The sequence below is a fragment of the Coptis chinensis genome, chromosome 2, assembly GCF_015680905.1.
Source record: "Coptis chinensis isolate HL-2020 chromosome 2, ASM1568090v1, whole genome shotgun sequence".
Taxonomy (NCBI): Eukaryota; Viridiplantae; Streptophyta; class Magnoliopsida; order Ranunculales; family Ranunculaceae; genus Coptis; species Coptis chinensis.
Window position 1 is genome coordinate 3,896,015 of NC_141457.1, and position 16,640 is coordinate 3,912,654.

At 36.0% G+C, this 16,640-nt stretch overlaps 2 protein-coding genes and 1 long non-coding RNA gene across 8 annotated transcripts; all 3 read left to right on the top strand.

Moving 5' to 3' along the window:
- Nucleotides 1–2,405: 2,405 nt before the first annotated feature.
- Nucleotides 2,406–4,240, top strand: LOC147514423 (uncharacterized). The gene is made up of 4 exons (XR_015213207.1): nucleotides 2,406–3,377; nucleotides 3,596–3,625; nucleotides 3,992–4,063; nucleotides 4,143–4,240. It is a non-coding gene; the product is annotated as an uncharacterized LOC147514423 (long non-coding RNA).
- Nucleotides 4,241–5,321: 1,081 nt separating this feature from the next.
- LOC147514424 (uncharacterized) lies at nucleotides 5,322–8,363 on the top strand. Of its 5 annotated transcripts, none has more exons than XM_086582954.1 (9): nucleotides 5,322–5,743; nucleotides 5,863–5,931; nucleotides 6,023–6,100; nucleotides 6,453–6,506; nucleotides 6,587–6,703; nucleotides 7,202–7,311; nucleotides 7,472–7,782; nucleotides 7,901–7,965; nucleotides 8,119–8,363. In XM_086582954.1, the coding sequence occupies exons 1-6, from the start codon at nucleotides 5,612–5,614 to the stop codon at nucleotides 7,238–7,240; spliced, it is 489 nt and encodes a 162-aa protein (XP_086439080.1). In that variant the 5' UTR covers nucleotides 5,322–5,611; the 3' UTR covers nucleotides 7,241–7,311; nucleotides 7,472–7,782; nucleotides 7,901–7,965; nucleotides 8,119–8,363. The 5 variants fall into 5 exon arrangements, 4 of the variants coding, with proteins under 4 accessions (XP_086439080.1, XP_086439090.1, XP_086439073.1 ...); XM_086582964.1 differs by having other exon boundaries at nucleotides 7,721–7,782; XM_086582947.1 differs by having other exon boundaries at nucleotides 7,202–7,782.
- Nucleotides 8,364–10,925: 2,562 nt separating this feature from the next.
- On the top strand, nucleotides 10,926–16,576 carry LOC147514425 (cytochrome C oxidase assembly protein). 2 transcript variants are annotated; one of them, XM_086583045.1, is made up of 5 exons: nucleotides 10,926–11,057; nucleotides 13,017–13,096; nucleotides 14,752–14,934; nucleotides 16,100–16,226; nucleotides 16,318–16,576. In XM_086583045.1, the coding sequence occupies exons 3-5, from the start codon at nucleotides 14,771–14,773 to the stop codon at nucleotides 16,393–16,395; spliced, it is 369 nt and encodes a 122-aa protein (XP_086439171.1). In that variant the 5' UTR covers nucleotides 10,926–11,057; nucleotides 13,017–13,096; nucleotides 14,752–14,770; the 3' UTR covers nucleotides 16,396–16,576. The 2 variants fall into 2 exon arrangements, with proteins under 2 accessions (XP_086439171.1, XP_086439179.1); XM_086583053.1 differs by lacking the exons at nucleotides 10,926–11,057; nucleotides 13,017–13,096 and adding an exon at nucleotides 14,176–14,671.
- Nucleotides 16,577–16,640: the final 64 nt, after the last annotated feature.

Below are 16,640 nucleotides of genomic sequence, written 5' to 3' on the forward strand. Positions count from 1 at the left end.
TAGTCATAGGAGGATAATACCTATTAAGACAATCTACAAGCGTTACATCTCCTTGTCTAAAATAGTCACTGGAGAATATTGTCTAAGAAGACAATCTATAATCTTACATCTCCTTGACTAAATTAGGTTTAGGAGGATATTGATTGTTTCCCATATTGTTTCTTCTCAAAGACAACAATGCTCATTACTTAATAATATATGACATGGTTAAGCTTCGTGCAAATGTTAAAAAAATGCATTCATGCCAAACATGGTTAATATTATATCATAGATACAGGAAAAATAAACTTTAAATGTACCCCTGATAACAAAAAGTATACGATATTTAAACAAATCTAGCCACTGAATATGCAAAACAACTAAGGACTCCACCTCCTCTTTTTACATGAGCTCAACTAAGATAGAATACCCTATCAACAAGACCTCAAGTACTACCACAACATCTAATGGCTCAACCCATTAATATCTTTAACTAGAAAAAATTTACCAATAAACTATCATCAAGTTCAAAGTAAATCTACGATGATTAATATCCAAAACTAGCATGCTACATAACTTTAACATATGCTATATTGGATATAAGCTACAAGTTACTTCATCTAACATGTATTTTCACAACATTACAATTATAACCATCGTCTAACAACACGTACACTCAATAGAGGTAAGCAATTATGCATTGAATACATTATAATTACTATCCAAGATTTGAGTGTGGTTGATATTAATTATCTTAAAGTCTCTCTTAGACTATCTACATGCATCTACATATGTACAAAGAAAATTAATATCAAACTACTTATAGTTAAACCAATTAATTCCTCAGTGATAAACACGTATAATTTGTTGACTAGGTTATTAAAGAAGTTTAAGCTTAGCGATTTCCCTCCAAAGAGAAAACTAGCGTACAACTCAAGGCAAGAATATCACCATATAATCAAACCAAAAGAATTGCAAAGAGTGAAAGAATACGACCCCTAACCGATTGAAAAACCGGATTACCATGTTTTCCTCCTTCCAGAAAAATAGTTCAAAAAAACTGTAACTCTAAACCATCTCAAGACGAATTGGGTATCAAGCCTCATACCATTGGAACTCTCTTTGAATAAGCTATCCAACACAAGAAGCAGATTGCAAAACCGAGCTCTAAGCTGAAAGTTATAGCAGTTTCCGTAACGAGTGATGCAGCTGTCAATAAGACGAACTTTGATATTTTTCTTAATAGAAATTTCATATTTAACTCCCACATATGTAGGAGAAAGGTCTACAACCATATAGGGTTTGATAAACCACAAAAGATTAATAGAGATTCAATCTTTAATTGGTTTCCCTAACAAAAATGAAATTATTAGAAAATTTCTAAAGTCATAACCTAATAACACAAACAATAACTCAAAGTAAAAGACTTATCTTTTAATTGTCGTATTAAAGCGATCGCCTTTGTTCTACTACAAAAATCTTTCCTTAAGATTGTTAGAATAGTTGTATGAACACAGCAACTAGAGTATAACAGAAGGAACAGTAGACAAGGACAGCAGTAACAGGGAACAACCAAGGCATGTATTAGGCTGTCCTTAAGAAAAGATTTTGCCCCTTCAAGTGGTGCAGAAACGCAGCAGTGGCGTCTTCCTCACAGGATTCAATGGTTTACAGTAGCTTGACTTTGCACTAAAACAAACTACTCTCTAGAACAGTAATATAATTCTCTCTGGCGACTATAGGAAGAAGAGAAGAAGAAGAATAGGGCAGGTCGCGAGTTCTGTTTCTCTAGATATGTTTTGTTCTCTTGAAGTCTATTACCTCTATGGACTCATAGTCCTATTTATAGAGGTTAGGTTGGTCTCCTAAATAGATAAGGAAGAGACACCAACTCCTAATAGAACACTAAAACTTGCTGCTCAAGAAAAAAGCAAAACAAGTTTAGGTAATTAGTCAAACCACTACCCACAACAGTAAGCCCAAGCCCAAGTTCGAACCCTACTTGATGTGGTGGATAACCAATGTGGGACTATCTACTATGCACTAAAGTGGACAGAACACCCTTTGTTCATTTCCTCCACTTTGCACACACACACTAGTATTTAGAAATACACAAGAGATTCCAACATTCCATACTAATGAAATTTGATAAATGAATAAGGGAAAATAACAAGATAAGAAGAAACAAATTGAATTGTTGCACAACTACATTGTTCCACAAGGAAGTTATTGTTTTCACTTTACTGATTGAATTCTCATAAATGATTGAAACACGCAAAATGCAAAATGAGATCTCTAACATCTTTTTAATTGGTGTAGAAGAGAAAAGAGATTTGTGTCTGATCCAACTTCAAAGTAATGGAGTTTTCCCTCTCTCCCAGAATTGCATAGCACATCGCAGGACCTTAAGCTTTGTCGTGAGAATGTCATCTTCTTTTCATTTTCAAAACCTTGCCTTTTTTCTTCCATCGGAACCTTCTAGATTTAGATAGAGTGCAGACATTCCCATTGCATTTAACTCGTCTAGATCTGAGAAACCAGACTAGAATTTTCGAGAAGAAAGCCATAGATGAAATTATGACAGTATTCAAGATCAATCCTTCAAAAGACACCTCCTCCTCTCATTCCAAAATATACTACTTATATTATGTAGTTATGTACTAGTCCATCGTTGTAAAGCAAAAAAATGGACTTGGAATTGTTCATATTACAGGTGAAGTTAATTGCCTAGTTAAAATAGTGGGCTGTGATAGAAAATTTTGCTTTTCTTTCACATGTAGACGTCTTCTGCAATTATTTCACGTTCAACTACTACCTCCTTCTGATTGCATTAGTATGTTGTCCCTGTGGTCTTAATGTATCTGATTTTGGATTATGTGGAATTCTAGATGTGTACTAAGGTTATAGCAGATCGGCAGAAGAAAACGGAGTACAGCTGGAGTATATGTTTTCAACTTTACTACCAAAAAAACGACTTTACCCGACAAACTCGATAAAGATTACCCGGCAGTTCCAGTCTGTAGGATAGTCCCTACAAATAATATCCATCGGGTATTATTTTGCCATCAGTCCAGTTTGTTCTTCTAGCACTTCATGTGTTTTGGTTATAACTAACGGTTGTGTGAGAACTTTTATCCGTCGGTTACTTTGATGGTTTTTAAGCATCCTTTCTTTCCAACTGTTGATTAAATTTTTGTTGTACTTATTAACCGTCCGGTTTGTTCTGCCGAGTTCAGCTGTTAGGCATATCTATTCCAATTATCAGGGCGCCAAACCAATTTCAGTTCCCACCTTAAATTTTCTGAAAAAATTAAAAAAAAATAAAGAGAACCCTAACTATTATCCCTCTCATTCAAGCTTGTTGTCTGCTGCCTTCCTCTCACTCACGCTTCAAGAAGGTAACACCTTCTCAAATCCGTCACTCCCTCTCACTCACTCTCTCTCACCCACATTCAATTCAATGTAAAATCAAGTTTTAATTGCATGAATACTAATAAATTTGATTTTTTTTATTAAAATTTAATCAATACTAATAAATAAGCCGTCAAGGTAATAAATTTGATTATTTTTATTAAAATTTATTTTTTTTTCCTTTTGCATTTGGTTTTTTTTGTAGTAGTTGTATCGTACAACTTCACCTCTGCAAGTAAGCATTCCTCTCACAAATACTTCATCAATGTTTTAGTTCTTAAATTGGATTGAGCATGTTTTTTTTATTTCATTTCCCGATGGCTTTATCAATGCCTTGTATCAACTCTGTCTCTTCATCTGCTTCACCAGTAATTCCCCTTTTTACTCTCTATTTCCAGTGATGATTTAATTATTATCCTATTTTTTTAATGGGTAAATTAGACAAAGATGAAGGTTGATGGCATGTCGAATGTAAGACACGTGTTTTCAAAGTAGAGAGGAAATAATAGGTTTCTCAATGTTAAGAAGGTATATAATTTCGTGATCATTCTTAAATTTTAATTGATGTTTGTGCTGCACATGGTTATTGTTGGCCCTGCAGTCTTCTAGCAGGATAACTATGACTTCTTTAGAATTCTTGGCTGCATATTGGCTGCATCTTGGTTGAGGTTCGGTATGATTAACTGCTTGCTTATCCTTATTGAGATTGTTTGTGTGAGTGTAAATTTATGTTTTTTAATCCATTTTCTTAGGGGGAAGCACTTTTCCAGACTCATGAAAACTTAGAGCACCTCGCAATGATGGAAAGAGTTCTAGGCCCATTGCCACAGCATATGTTGAAGAGAGTAAAGTAAGTATCTACACCAATTCATAGAATGTCCTAATTATCTACACCAATTCACATAATGTCCTAGTTATCTACACCCATTTGCAGCACGTCCTAGTTATTTTACTGGATTGTTTCCCATACATGGTTTGGTTTTGTTTTCGCCATCTTTGAGAAATATGTCGAGGAGGGGCATCTTGGACTGACGGAAGGTGCTACCGAGGGAGAGCATCAAAGCAGTCATGAAGTTGCCTAGGCTTCAAGTATGAATATTTACCTGTTGCTAAGTTACCACATTGCTCCTCTATTTCTATGTGGCGGCAATAACTAATTTTTAATTTGTTTAACATTGCTGTTTCAGAATCTTGTTATGCAGCATGTCGACCACTCAGGAGGGGATTCTTGCATCGTGTTTTAGAATTCTTTTTTCTCTTATCTTAAATTTGGCCCCATATATGAGTGGGACTAGTGACAAATCCCCAATATACATGCTTTATGCAGTGGTGGTTCACCTAGATACAATGAATGCTGCATTTTTTGGAGACTGTGTTATATATTTGGAATTTCTAGGGGAAGTGGTTTAAGATTCATGACAACATAGCATGGTGGGAGAAGGATGGTGAGTAATCCTAAGCTTATTCTTGCATAGCTTATTCTTGTAGAGTCTTTGCCGCAGCGGTTGCAAAACAACAACCAAAGAACAAAATTTATCATCTCAACACCAACCTTCTTCAAAGACTAAAGAATCTATGAATCAACTAATTCAAGATATTGATCATCTGTTGAAAGCTCAAACCAAAGAACGTCGACAATTCCAAAGAACGTCGGATAGAATAAAGCGGCAGGCTTCACCACCAAAATGCAATTCTGCAAAGAATAGCGGCAATCTCAAGTTCAGCGGTTTCTTCGTGAGCGGTTGCTACATAAGCATATGCACGATCGGCTTTGGGCGGTCACCGTTAACCATTTTAGAACCAATAACATGTTAGAACAGGTTTTAGTAAGGCAACAATGTCTGCGCAGGAACTGCAACTTGCACATTCCTTTTCTCGAGGTGCCCCGATCTATCTATTGATCAAATAATTCAAGCCGATATCGGACGGAAAGCGCATACAACAAGTACACTAAAATGATTTGCTTGAGCGTATGGCACACTTAAAACATGCCCAGATGCTTCCTCTGGAGCAATTCCAGCAGGAACAGTTCCTAGCAAGGCAGATGTCCTTGTCAGTAAGACACCATCTGAGGGTGGAGGAAGAGAGACATCTTGGCGGTGAAATATCAAGTAGACGCCTTCTTATCGTAGCAAGTAAGATTAACTATTTTAGACTTCTTTTTTCTCTTTAGGCGGAGAATCTTGTGCTGGAAAGAGGAGAAAACAAAGAGGCACTTAAGATGTTAGATGAAAGAAATTTGTCCTGCAATTTCTACAAATTGAAAATTGGTATCATAGTCCCTCTACCTTTTGGAAAACCACACACCTCTCTTGGGGAGGTGAAGAAAAGCATCGACGGTACAATCGCCTTGGTAAAATGCCAAAAATGACTTCATCTTCTACTCGACCTTGCTTATTTAATGAAGTTTTTCAGTCGTAAATAACTTAATATTAAAGGGAAGTTGACTATTGACCTTTACATTTGCTGTAGATATGTGGTGCAAGTTTGTCAGAGGGTGTCTTTGTTGGCTTTTCCTTGTCAATGTCATCAACTGCAGTGGTAAACCCTTTATAACCATTTATAGAAACTTGTATATATTTTCTATCCCTGGTTATTATTTTATCATGTTTGATATGTAGTATTTTATTAGGTTTTGAAGTTCTGGGTTGATAAGAATAGTAACATTGCCCTTCATTGCCAAGTCACTATTGGGACACTTATTTTTCAGGTATTATTTGCATTTTGGTTTCAGAAACTGTTTTTACTAGTTGTTTAGTAGTATGTCATCATGGATACTATGCGGGCTAATATCAATAGGACATACTATATGTGTTTATATTTTTTATTCCTCTGTGGTGGTAACAATGGCCTTTTGCAGGGGATAGTGTCAATGGCAAAGCTGTAATCTCTTTTCTTTATTCAACTTCTTTGGAAATGTACACCGTCAATATAGTAATACAAGTTTGTTGTCTATTCTCTCAGCTATATATTGGGCATCTTTTCGATAATTTGTTGTGATGCATATTGATAACAAATTGATAACATTCTGTATGACTGATATGATACATAATTGAGAGTAGGTGGAGCTTGCTTATGGTGCAGAAAGTGACCGGATTGTGGGCGTTCCTAGAGAAGTTCGTTCCCTACATGCTAAATATCAACATCCTTATATATGTTCTGTCTACTCTTATTGTCTCGGCGTGTATGATTATAGGATTTGGAGGGAATTTACTCTACTAGAGATTTTGTTTGGTGGTATAATGGACACCCAGACTTTAGTAATTTGGACCCTGACTTGAAGAACACTGATACAGCAGTCATTCTTGGTCAGGTATTGTTTAGTTTTATTCTATTTTCAATTTTACTCAAACAGTAAAGGAAGCATAGAAGTAGTATTATATTAGATACTATTTATAGTTATTGTTGGGGATGTGTGTATAAGTTGAAATCAGTTAGAATATTTAGTCCCTGGCAGCCACATCATTTTTTGTGTTGGTCCTTTGGTGAGCCGTGAGTCTTTATGTTTTTGAGCAGTGGAGTATAACTATATAAGTTCCAAACCTTTGAAGTAATGTTTAGTCTTCATGTTGATGCAAGTATATCTTTTGCAACTAATGTGTTCATTATTTCTTCCCACCTTAAAAATGCTTTGAAGTATTAGCATGAATTATATCTATTCAGTTTAGTCTATGAACGAAATTCATTTTTTTGTCCTTGTGCTTAAAGTGGCACTGTTTTGGTGGTCTTAAATAAGTGTTATAGTTTAAATGACCAACTTAGTTATATAGTATGTGTGCCTCATTCATGTATAAATTGTTTCAACTTTCAGGGTAATGTAGCTCTTGATGTTGCTTGCATTCTTCTATGACCAACCACAGAACTAGCAAAAACAGATATTGTAGATCATGCTTTGGCTTCTTTGCAGACGAGCTCTATCAGGTAACTCTTCTTATAGTTAATAGCAACTACAATGCATGCTGCTTGTACTGCAAAGGAACTACGAGAGGTTCTTGGTAATTGTCCAAACTTCGGGTGGAATGTATCTAGTGATGTTCTTATTTTCATGGAAAATATCCTAATTTTTTTTTTCTGGCTTTAGGTTCGACCGGAGGTTGATCAGTTTTAAAATGGGCTCAAGAAGTTAATCAATTGTAGACTATGGTCGATTGCTTCATATTGTCTCTCATGCATCTCTCGCATTGTAGTATCTGATTTAACGTACCATCTTAGACTATTTGTCATATGTCACTACAAGCTGATTTTGTAACAATTGAACCTTAAGAATGATGTTATGACAATGCGTTCTAATGTTGCATCTCATACGGTGGAAATGTGCATACCGTTGCAGATATCAAAGATCTGTATGTTCACATTTTGGAAGATGATCTATCAAAATCAGCTTTCGACAAGGTATGTTATCTCAGTCTTAAAGTGAATCCTGATTATTCATCGAGATCACTCTGTGAAATCGAAACTGGGAATTTCGCTTTTATCAAACCTATTCCACCTTGCCGAAATGTGTTAGCAGATGTCTTCCCAATTCCTCGGGATGTTTTTGGGTTGGAGGATCTGATTGGAGTGTTATCTTATGAGGTAACTATGTTTGCATGTATGCTAGCTTATCTCTTTTATAAAAAATAAAATGCTTATCACATTTTTTTTTTACATTCATATGTAGTACAACTGAATCTGCACCCTTTTATTTTTTCAATACTCTATATAGTCATTACATGGAACTTCTTTTAGGTTTGGGAGACACAACTATCAGAAACAGAGAAAAGCTTTCTCTATCAATTTCTGCCGGAAGGAACAGATGCAAAAGAAGTCGTGCAAGCTTTGCTTAAAAGGGAAAGCCTTCACTTTGGAAATCCCTTTATGTTTATGTTTTGACCCATCTACTTTTTTCTTTGTAAATGTTAGTTTTAACCATTTCCTTGTGAGTTATTGGGAATAGCTTTAGCAATATATTAAGGCTTGTTTGTTCAGTCTTACATTTCTTGTTCGGTTTTAAATTTAAATTTTGACCCGATATTGTTCCTATCTTAGCTTGAAGTCTTGTTCTTCTTTGATCAGTCATGTTAGGCAAGAGTATTGTAGTCATGCAAGTCCCAAACTATTCAGTGTCTTTGAGCAAAGTACTTTAATTTTAACATTTTGTTGTTCTTATTGTTTCTTTATGAATACATTGGCGCTTGTAGCATTTGAGTGGGAACATGCAAGAATGTAATTGGAGGGGAAAAAATGAAATGTTGGGATACTTGAAAGAATTATTATAACCGTTTTTTTTTAAACAAAAAACTAATACCCGACAGATACCAACTGTCTAGTAGTAAATTACCCCGACGGCCAATAGCAGGCGCCAACGATTGGAATACCCAACAACCTATAACACTTGTCCTATCCGACGGCTAGTGACAGCCGGTCTATCCGACGGTTAACAACAGCAGGCATACCTGACGACCTGTTATGACTGTTAATAATTGTCGGCAGCCTATGCCGACCGAGCATTTTCCAACGGTCGTGCGGCAGTTTTGGTCTGTCAGGTAATACCTTTGGCAACAGTCAGTGTCAGTCGGGTAAAGTTGTTTCTTTTGTAGTATTTTCATGGATGCATGGGTTCTAACTTGAGGTCCAAGCCTGAATTCCTCCTGAAACTAGAATAATCACCTGGATGTTACTGAATTCTTGGCTTGAGCCAGCTTACCTTTATGTTTGATCCAAAGCACCATAGACAACGCTATGCCTCCAAACAAACGTTTTGGATTGCATATGAACTCCTATTATTAGGCTGATATGACGAATGCAACATATTAGGGGCAAGGAAAGGTGTCATTTACTCAAACCTACGGAGTGCCGGACTGTAACTACACCAGATGAAGGAGACTTATCTGGAAAATTCCATACTGAAAGGTAATCAGCTTGCTTCTTGAAAAGGACAAGAACAAGCAGAAATTAATGATAACTATTGTATTCAATATAGTGTGAAAACCCTAACTATTACATGCTTTATATACCACATACACTTGCAAAGACCAAACTACCCTTACATAATATCTTATATATCTAACAACCCCCACTCAAACTCATGAGGTCTAACATCAAGAGTTTGCCAACAACAAAACAAAAGACACTACATTTCTTAGCCATTACGCTACTACTACGACATTGCCACTGTCGTTGTCATTGCCATCAACTATCATGACATTGCCATTGCCATTATATTGCCACATCATTACTGCCATTATCATTGCCATTGACTGCCATTGCCATCAACTACCAATCAATACTACCGGCTGCGAAAGAAGGAAAGAACACCGGCTACAATCCAAACGTCGTACACTAAGTACAAGTTGCAAACAATCCAAATGTCACTCATACTGCGAACTTCCAAATACTACCAACGATACCAACTTAACACTTCCCCCACTCAAGTTGCGCATTCAGAATACTCAACTTGCTACTACCATGTCATTACCCACTGCCACTGCCACTGCCAACTTCGGTTTTCCATTCTCCCAGCCTAACCAAAACAAGAAAACAAACCACCATCGACAATCCCGATAAATTGAAAAACAACAAAAAGTTTGATGCGACACCATGCACCATTTCCAATCAAAGGCCCCAATTCACCATACAACAAGTGCAATCCATGCCCACAAACCACCGTGTGAACAATCCCCTTCATTTGTCGTTTCCATCTATGGAGCATTTCGTCAAACAAATAAAGTTCACAAGGTGAACAACTACCCAAATTGTACCAACACTCACTTTATCCATATTATGAACCCCATGAACCAACTGCCACTGCACCCATCAAATTATATTTCAAATGGTGAACTTCCAAATACTACCAACGATACCAACTATCAAACTTGTTGCTAGAAAAGAAAAAAAAAACATTCAATCACTGGCTGCGGAAACGAACAATTTCTGTCACTAAACAATCACTTTTATCTCTCTCTGCTACTCAAACAGTCAAACTATCTACTTAACATACAAAAACGTGCATCTCAATCGAACTATATGAACATTTGTCTCCTGGTGGCAGTGCCAATGGTGGCTACCACTGTCAGAAATCCAACTGATTTTTATTTTTTGCAACTACCAGGACTGAAAGCTAGCTCTTGATACCATGATAACTATTGTATTCAATATAATGTGAAAACCCTAACTATTACATGCTTTATATACCACATACACTTGCAAAGACCTAACTACCCTTACATAATATCTTATATATCTAACAGTTAAAAGAAATAACTACCCTGCTATCTATTAAAACCCAAGGAGCACCAATTTCAGCAGAAGCATGAACTTAAGATATACCAAACTGCCAGCCTGATATATTTTACAGGTCCGCCCCAATTTTTGGTGTCATCTAACTTGGTAATATAACTTGTTTCCGATATCTCTTCCTAATGTTTAACCTGTGCTATAAAATCGCCGAGTACTCCCTACCCGGTGCCTAGCCGACCAGTTCAGCTCATTACTCCGAGTGATGATCGGGGACGAGAAATCGCTGAGAAATCGGCCGATATTTCAATTAATAACTACTCGGACCCGGACGAGTTAATAGTGTGAAATCGGGCCTTTTTTTTAGCCCGCGAAACAAAACTCGAAATCAAACAATTTAGGGCTCGCGAAATCAAAAAGGGAAGTTCGGTCTTCTCCAGCAAAAGTTCCAGGTACGCTAGCTTTTCTTGTTCTCCATTTTTTTTTTCTTCTTCTTCTCTCACTTCTCACTTCTTCAGTTCTTCTCTTCACTTGTCCTCCTCCTCCCCCTTCTACTATGAAGTAAATATCGGCAATATAATAACAATAATAACTCTGCCCGTTTTCTTGTAATAAGAAATCGTTGACGCCAAGTCTATTTCTTTCTCCCATCACTTGTAATAATAAAAAAAAAAATCACAGAGAGAGAGAGAGATCTGTGTGTTTGGTTTGGTTAGTTATGAAAATGGGTTGGACTGTTGGAGATATAGAGCTGGATTGTTTCTAATTGCAGCTGTGGTCATAATTTGGGTCACTTCTGCTGAAGTCACTCAGATTAATTAAAAACTAAATCAGAGAGTAAAGAACAAAAAGAGAGCACGACCACACTATTTGGTATCTACTGTGATTTTTTTTCGACAGCGTATCTGCTCTGTGTTGGGACTTGGGACTTGCTATTTGGTTTTATGAATTATGATATGCAGTATGCACTTTTGAGTTCTTAATTAGTTCTCCATTATTGGTGTGTTTTTGCTTTTGCTTGGTAAACTAAGTAAATAAAGTATGGAACAACTGTGCTGGGAATCGAACCCAAAATCTCTGGACCAGTGCCTTATCCATTAGGTCACAGAGTCGTTTATTGGTTTTATTATGTTGGTATATCAATGATTTTACTTGTTAATTATATTTAAGTAATTTAACAGGTATATGTATAGAAATATAGTGTTTAGAAAAAATCGCCCGAGTAATCACGATTAGTCCCCGACCGAGTAGACCTACTCGCTCTTGCGTCCGATTTCCGATTTAACTGCACAGAGTTTACCTTTTTCTTTTTTTTTTTGAGCTTTGGGGGTGTTTTAATTTGATGTAAATTTTGATTTATCTAGAATAGACTCACACATTTTGCGTAGCAATCTTTCAAATCCATTCTTGTGCATCATTTTGATGCAGGAATAATGCATTTTAAGTTAATTCCCAATGTCATGGATGGGGACCAATTCTATTACGGTGTAATTCAGATTTCATTTTGGTCAACTTGCTTTAGAGCAAGTTGGTCATGGATGGTGACCAATTCTGTTACAGTGTAATTGAGCTTTCATTTTGGTAACTTGCTTTAAAGCAAGTTGGTAGCTAAAATTGATCTTGAACAAAAAAGAAGTGGCATTTCACTTTTGAGTTAATATGAAATGCCCATGATGGCTCAAGTTGACATAGCTTGTTTGTCTGTCAATATATTGGATTGCTGTTTTCTGTATGCCCCTGACGTGTTCTGATGTTCTTCATAGATTAGCCATTAAATTGCTTGTGGAAAAGTGTGTCTCGATTCAGGGATTTAAAGGATGATCTAAACACTATTTTCACAAGGATCTAAACGCTATTTTCGCAAGTTAGCCACTGTTTAGAGGCTTGTAGAGTATATCAAGGGAACTTTGGTTAGAGCATTAGGTAATGAAAGGTTGTGTTTTCATGACAACAATAGAGTCACGGCCCCGGGTATAATCTCCTTGTGTTAACAGTACAACTATGGATGGTGTTTATGTCCAGTGTAATTTTGTTATTTTCACATTGTTTTGGAGAGACTTCACAAGATTGGCAAATGTGTTGGTCTTAGAGGCCGATTGCAAGAGGAGAATCGTTTGTTGCACTTGTCTGCTTCAAGCATTTGATGTTCTTCTTTGAAAATCTAATTGTTGAAATGTTAATTTTTGGTTTTAATCACGGTATGTAGTATTCATCTTTGTAACTTTATTTCTATTTATTTTGCTTGCGAATACACTTCATCAAGATGTTTTATCCATGATCTTCAAGGTAGTTTAGTTTTCTTATATGTACATATGTTTTTCCCACATTTTTTCAATTAAGTCTAGAGTGTGGGTTACTTCCTATTATTGGTTTTTGTTCTGTGCTTGGTTATGATTTAATTCTTTTGGCAGATGAACTTGCTGCAGAACTGAAATTTCCACTATTCTAGCTTGGAAATAGTCCTCAGATTGGTGCTTCAATTCTTATGCACGTATGTTCCACTTCCACTTCTCTCTTATACTTCACTGCTTGTCCCTTAAGAAGTTGAAGGGAACGCTCATATATTCCATAGACATGATTACGAAATGCACTGCTCCATTGACTCCACACACTTTAGCAATTGCACCAGTATGACTCCACTGACTACGCTCACGCCCCCACTACAATGCAGTATACTAGTAAAAAATGTGTGTAAATAGTGAATCTTTCAAGAACCGAATGAACTGAAAAACAGTAGTGATTTGAGTACACACCACGTTGATTTACGAAAGGTCAGGTTTGAAATCAAAGGCCAGGTCCACGTCACCTTTGAAAGGTTTGAAGCCCAGATCGGTAAGGGCCCAATGAGGCATTTTTCTCTCTCTCCAGAAATTATAAAAGGCATTTCTCATTCATACTTATCTCTTAAAGGTTCGATTACTGATCTTTACAGAAGAAGAAAAAAAAAAAAAAAAAAAAAAATTAATTTGTTTTTGTGAATAAGATTCAACTTACTATCCCAATGCAGTTTATTTTGTAAGGCAGTAATGAATCATCATTCTGAGAAACTGAATTTAGTTGCAGCTACTACTTTCAAGATTTGGCAGTTTGGAAGCTGGGGCAGGAAATATCCGTTTCTTAGATATGGACTCCCTTTTATTTCGCTTACTGTGTTTGGAGCAGTTGGCCTTGCCCATCTCTTGTAAGGAATGTTAGTCATACTAATCTAAATTTTTATTTATCAATATCTATTTTCTACAAATGATGGGAAAACAAAAATTTACTATTTACTGTCTTTTAATTGGATTTGGTCCTATATCTCTATGATACAACGGAGACTCAGTATGAATACTCCTCAAATAGGACCAAATCCCATTAAAAGACAGTAAATAGTAAATTTTTGTTTTCCCATCATTTGTAGAAAATAGATATTGATAAGTAAAAGTTTAGATTAGTATGACGGACCTTTCTTGCAAGAGATGGGCAAGGCTAACTGCTCCGAACACAGTAAGTGAAATAAAAGGGAGTTCATATCTAAGAAACGGATATCGCCCAAATTTTAAACCGCCAAATCTTGAAAAAGTAAGCTACAACTAAATTCAGTTTCTCAGAATATGATTCATTATTGCCTTACAAAATAACCTGCATTGGGACAATAAGTTGAATCTCATTCACAAAAACAAATTAATCTCTTTTTCTTTTTTTTTTTGTAAAGATCAGTAATCAAACATTTAAGAGAGAAGTATGAATGAGAAATGCCTTTTGTAATTTTTGGAGAGAAAGAGAAATGCCTCGTTGGTCCCTTACCGATCTGGGTTTCAAGCCTTTCAAAGGTGACGTGGACCTGGCCTTCGATTTCAAACTTGACCTTTCGTAAATTGGCGTAGTGTGTACTCAAATCACTATTGTTTTTCATTTCATTCGGTTCTTGAAAGATTTCCTATTTACACACATTTTTTACTAGTATACTGTATTGGCGTGAGCGTAGTAGTGGAGTCATATTGGTCCACGTCACCTTTGAAAGGCTTGAAGCCCAGATCGATAAGGACCAAACGAGGCATTTCTCATTCATACTTATCTCTTAAAGGTTCGATTACTGATCTTTACAAAAGAAAAGGAGATTAATTTGTTTTTGTGAATGAGATTCAACTTACTGTCCCAATGCAGGTTATTTTGTAAGGCAGTAATGAATCATCATTCTGAGAAACTAAGTTTAGTTGCAGCTACTGCTTTCAAGATTCGGCAGTTTGGAAGCTGGGGCAGGAAATATCCGTTTCTTAGATATGGACTCCCTTTTATTTCACTTACTGTGTTCGGAGCAGTTGGCCTTGCCCATCTCTTGCAAGGAAGGTTAGTCATACTAATCTAAACTTTTACTTATCAATATTTATTTTCTACAAATGATGGGAAAACAAAAATTTACTATTTACTGTCTTTTAATGGGATTTGGTTTTCCTCTAATTAATATTTATTTATTTATTTTGTGTTTGGCCGTTCTAAAAGGCCAAAACTGAAATACTAATTTACAGGAATGATTGAAGACTATTTAAAGAAAAAAATCCTAACGAAAAGAAAGTTAAAAAAAAACTTAAAAATCGAGAGACAATATGGAGCAATGAAAAACTGTTTACATATGATGTTTACTCCCTAACTTAAAAATTAAGTGTCTTACATCATAATCTTTAAAACCATTAGCTCGCTAACTGATGCATGAGACTAGATTGTCGTCAATCTCGGGGACAAATGTGTTGGCCTTTACAAAATTTGAGGAGTATCCATACTGAGTCTCCGTTGTATCATAGAGTTATCTATAAGATGATCACCGAGTTACGATCGTAGTCGTTACTATCGGAAATAAGATATATATATATATGGCTAAAGAGTACACCACACTTATGATATTAGTTTAAAACATTGGAAGAACCTATTTGTGTAATTCTTATACACTTGTACTCTGTAGACCAATGTATAAGTAAAGGCTTACACAAACACTTGCACACACACAAAAAAAAAGGTAGTATTATAACAAATGTGTGTTAGATATGTGGACAACCCTTAAATTTTATATATACAAGCTAGTTCTTCGACTATGAAGTTTTATTGCATTTGCGTTGTTTGGTTTTGGAACTTTTTCCCTTAAAAAAAGGCTATTTTGAACATAGTTTTTAATCCTTCCTCTAAGTTACTATTTTAGGTTTTGGCCCTTCATGTGAGATGCATGCAAGTCATTATAAAAATACGTGACGACTGACGAGTTCTTGTTTTTAGAAGGGACAAACCCAAAACAAGTTAGAGGAAGGCCAAACCATAATATCACATTATATACAAGGAGCAAAACCTCAACACCCTGTCTCTCTTGATTTATATAGTGTCATTTTAACTTGAACGTGGTGAGAAAATCTCATAATTTGGGGATTGGGATCCCACTCTCACTATCAATGGTCCCTTCATGGTTCTTGGTTCCTCACTTGCACATCTTTCTCTATATTTTGATATCTGGAATTATGTAGTGCAGTAAAGATGTGGCAAAGGTGAAGGATGAACAGGAGTGGGAGATAATAGAAACTACAAAAGCACTGTCAAGGACAGGGCCTGTGAATGCTTACAAGCCCAAGAAAATTTCGTTGGAGGAGGAGCTCAAGGTATTACTTTTTTTTTTTTTTTTTCTTTCCCCAAAAAAAAAATCAAAATGGAAGAATAAGTGCTTAACAAACTGCTCCTGGTTCCCTACAGGCCTTGCAGGAGAAAGTTAATATAAACGAGTATGAATACAAGAAAATTCCAAGGCCAAATGAAGGCAAGTCGAGTTGAAATTAGCATGTGCCACAAGATTCTGCTTTGGTATCAATCTCATTGTAATGACAAGAATCATAATTGAAGAAAACTTTCTAACATATATATGGTTGTAATAACAAGCTCCATCTTCTTCTCTCTTTTTTCGCCTTTTTATGTTGCAATTTTAGACGGAATCAACAAAGTTGTACTTGGAATATTTTTTCTGATTGTTGTACCAGGTGGTCAGATTTATTTTATTTTGCTGTCCAAATTATAAGAAG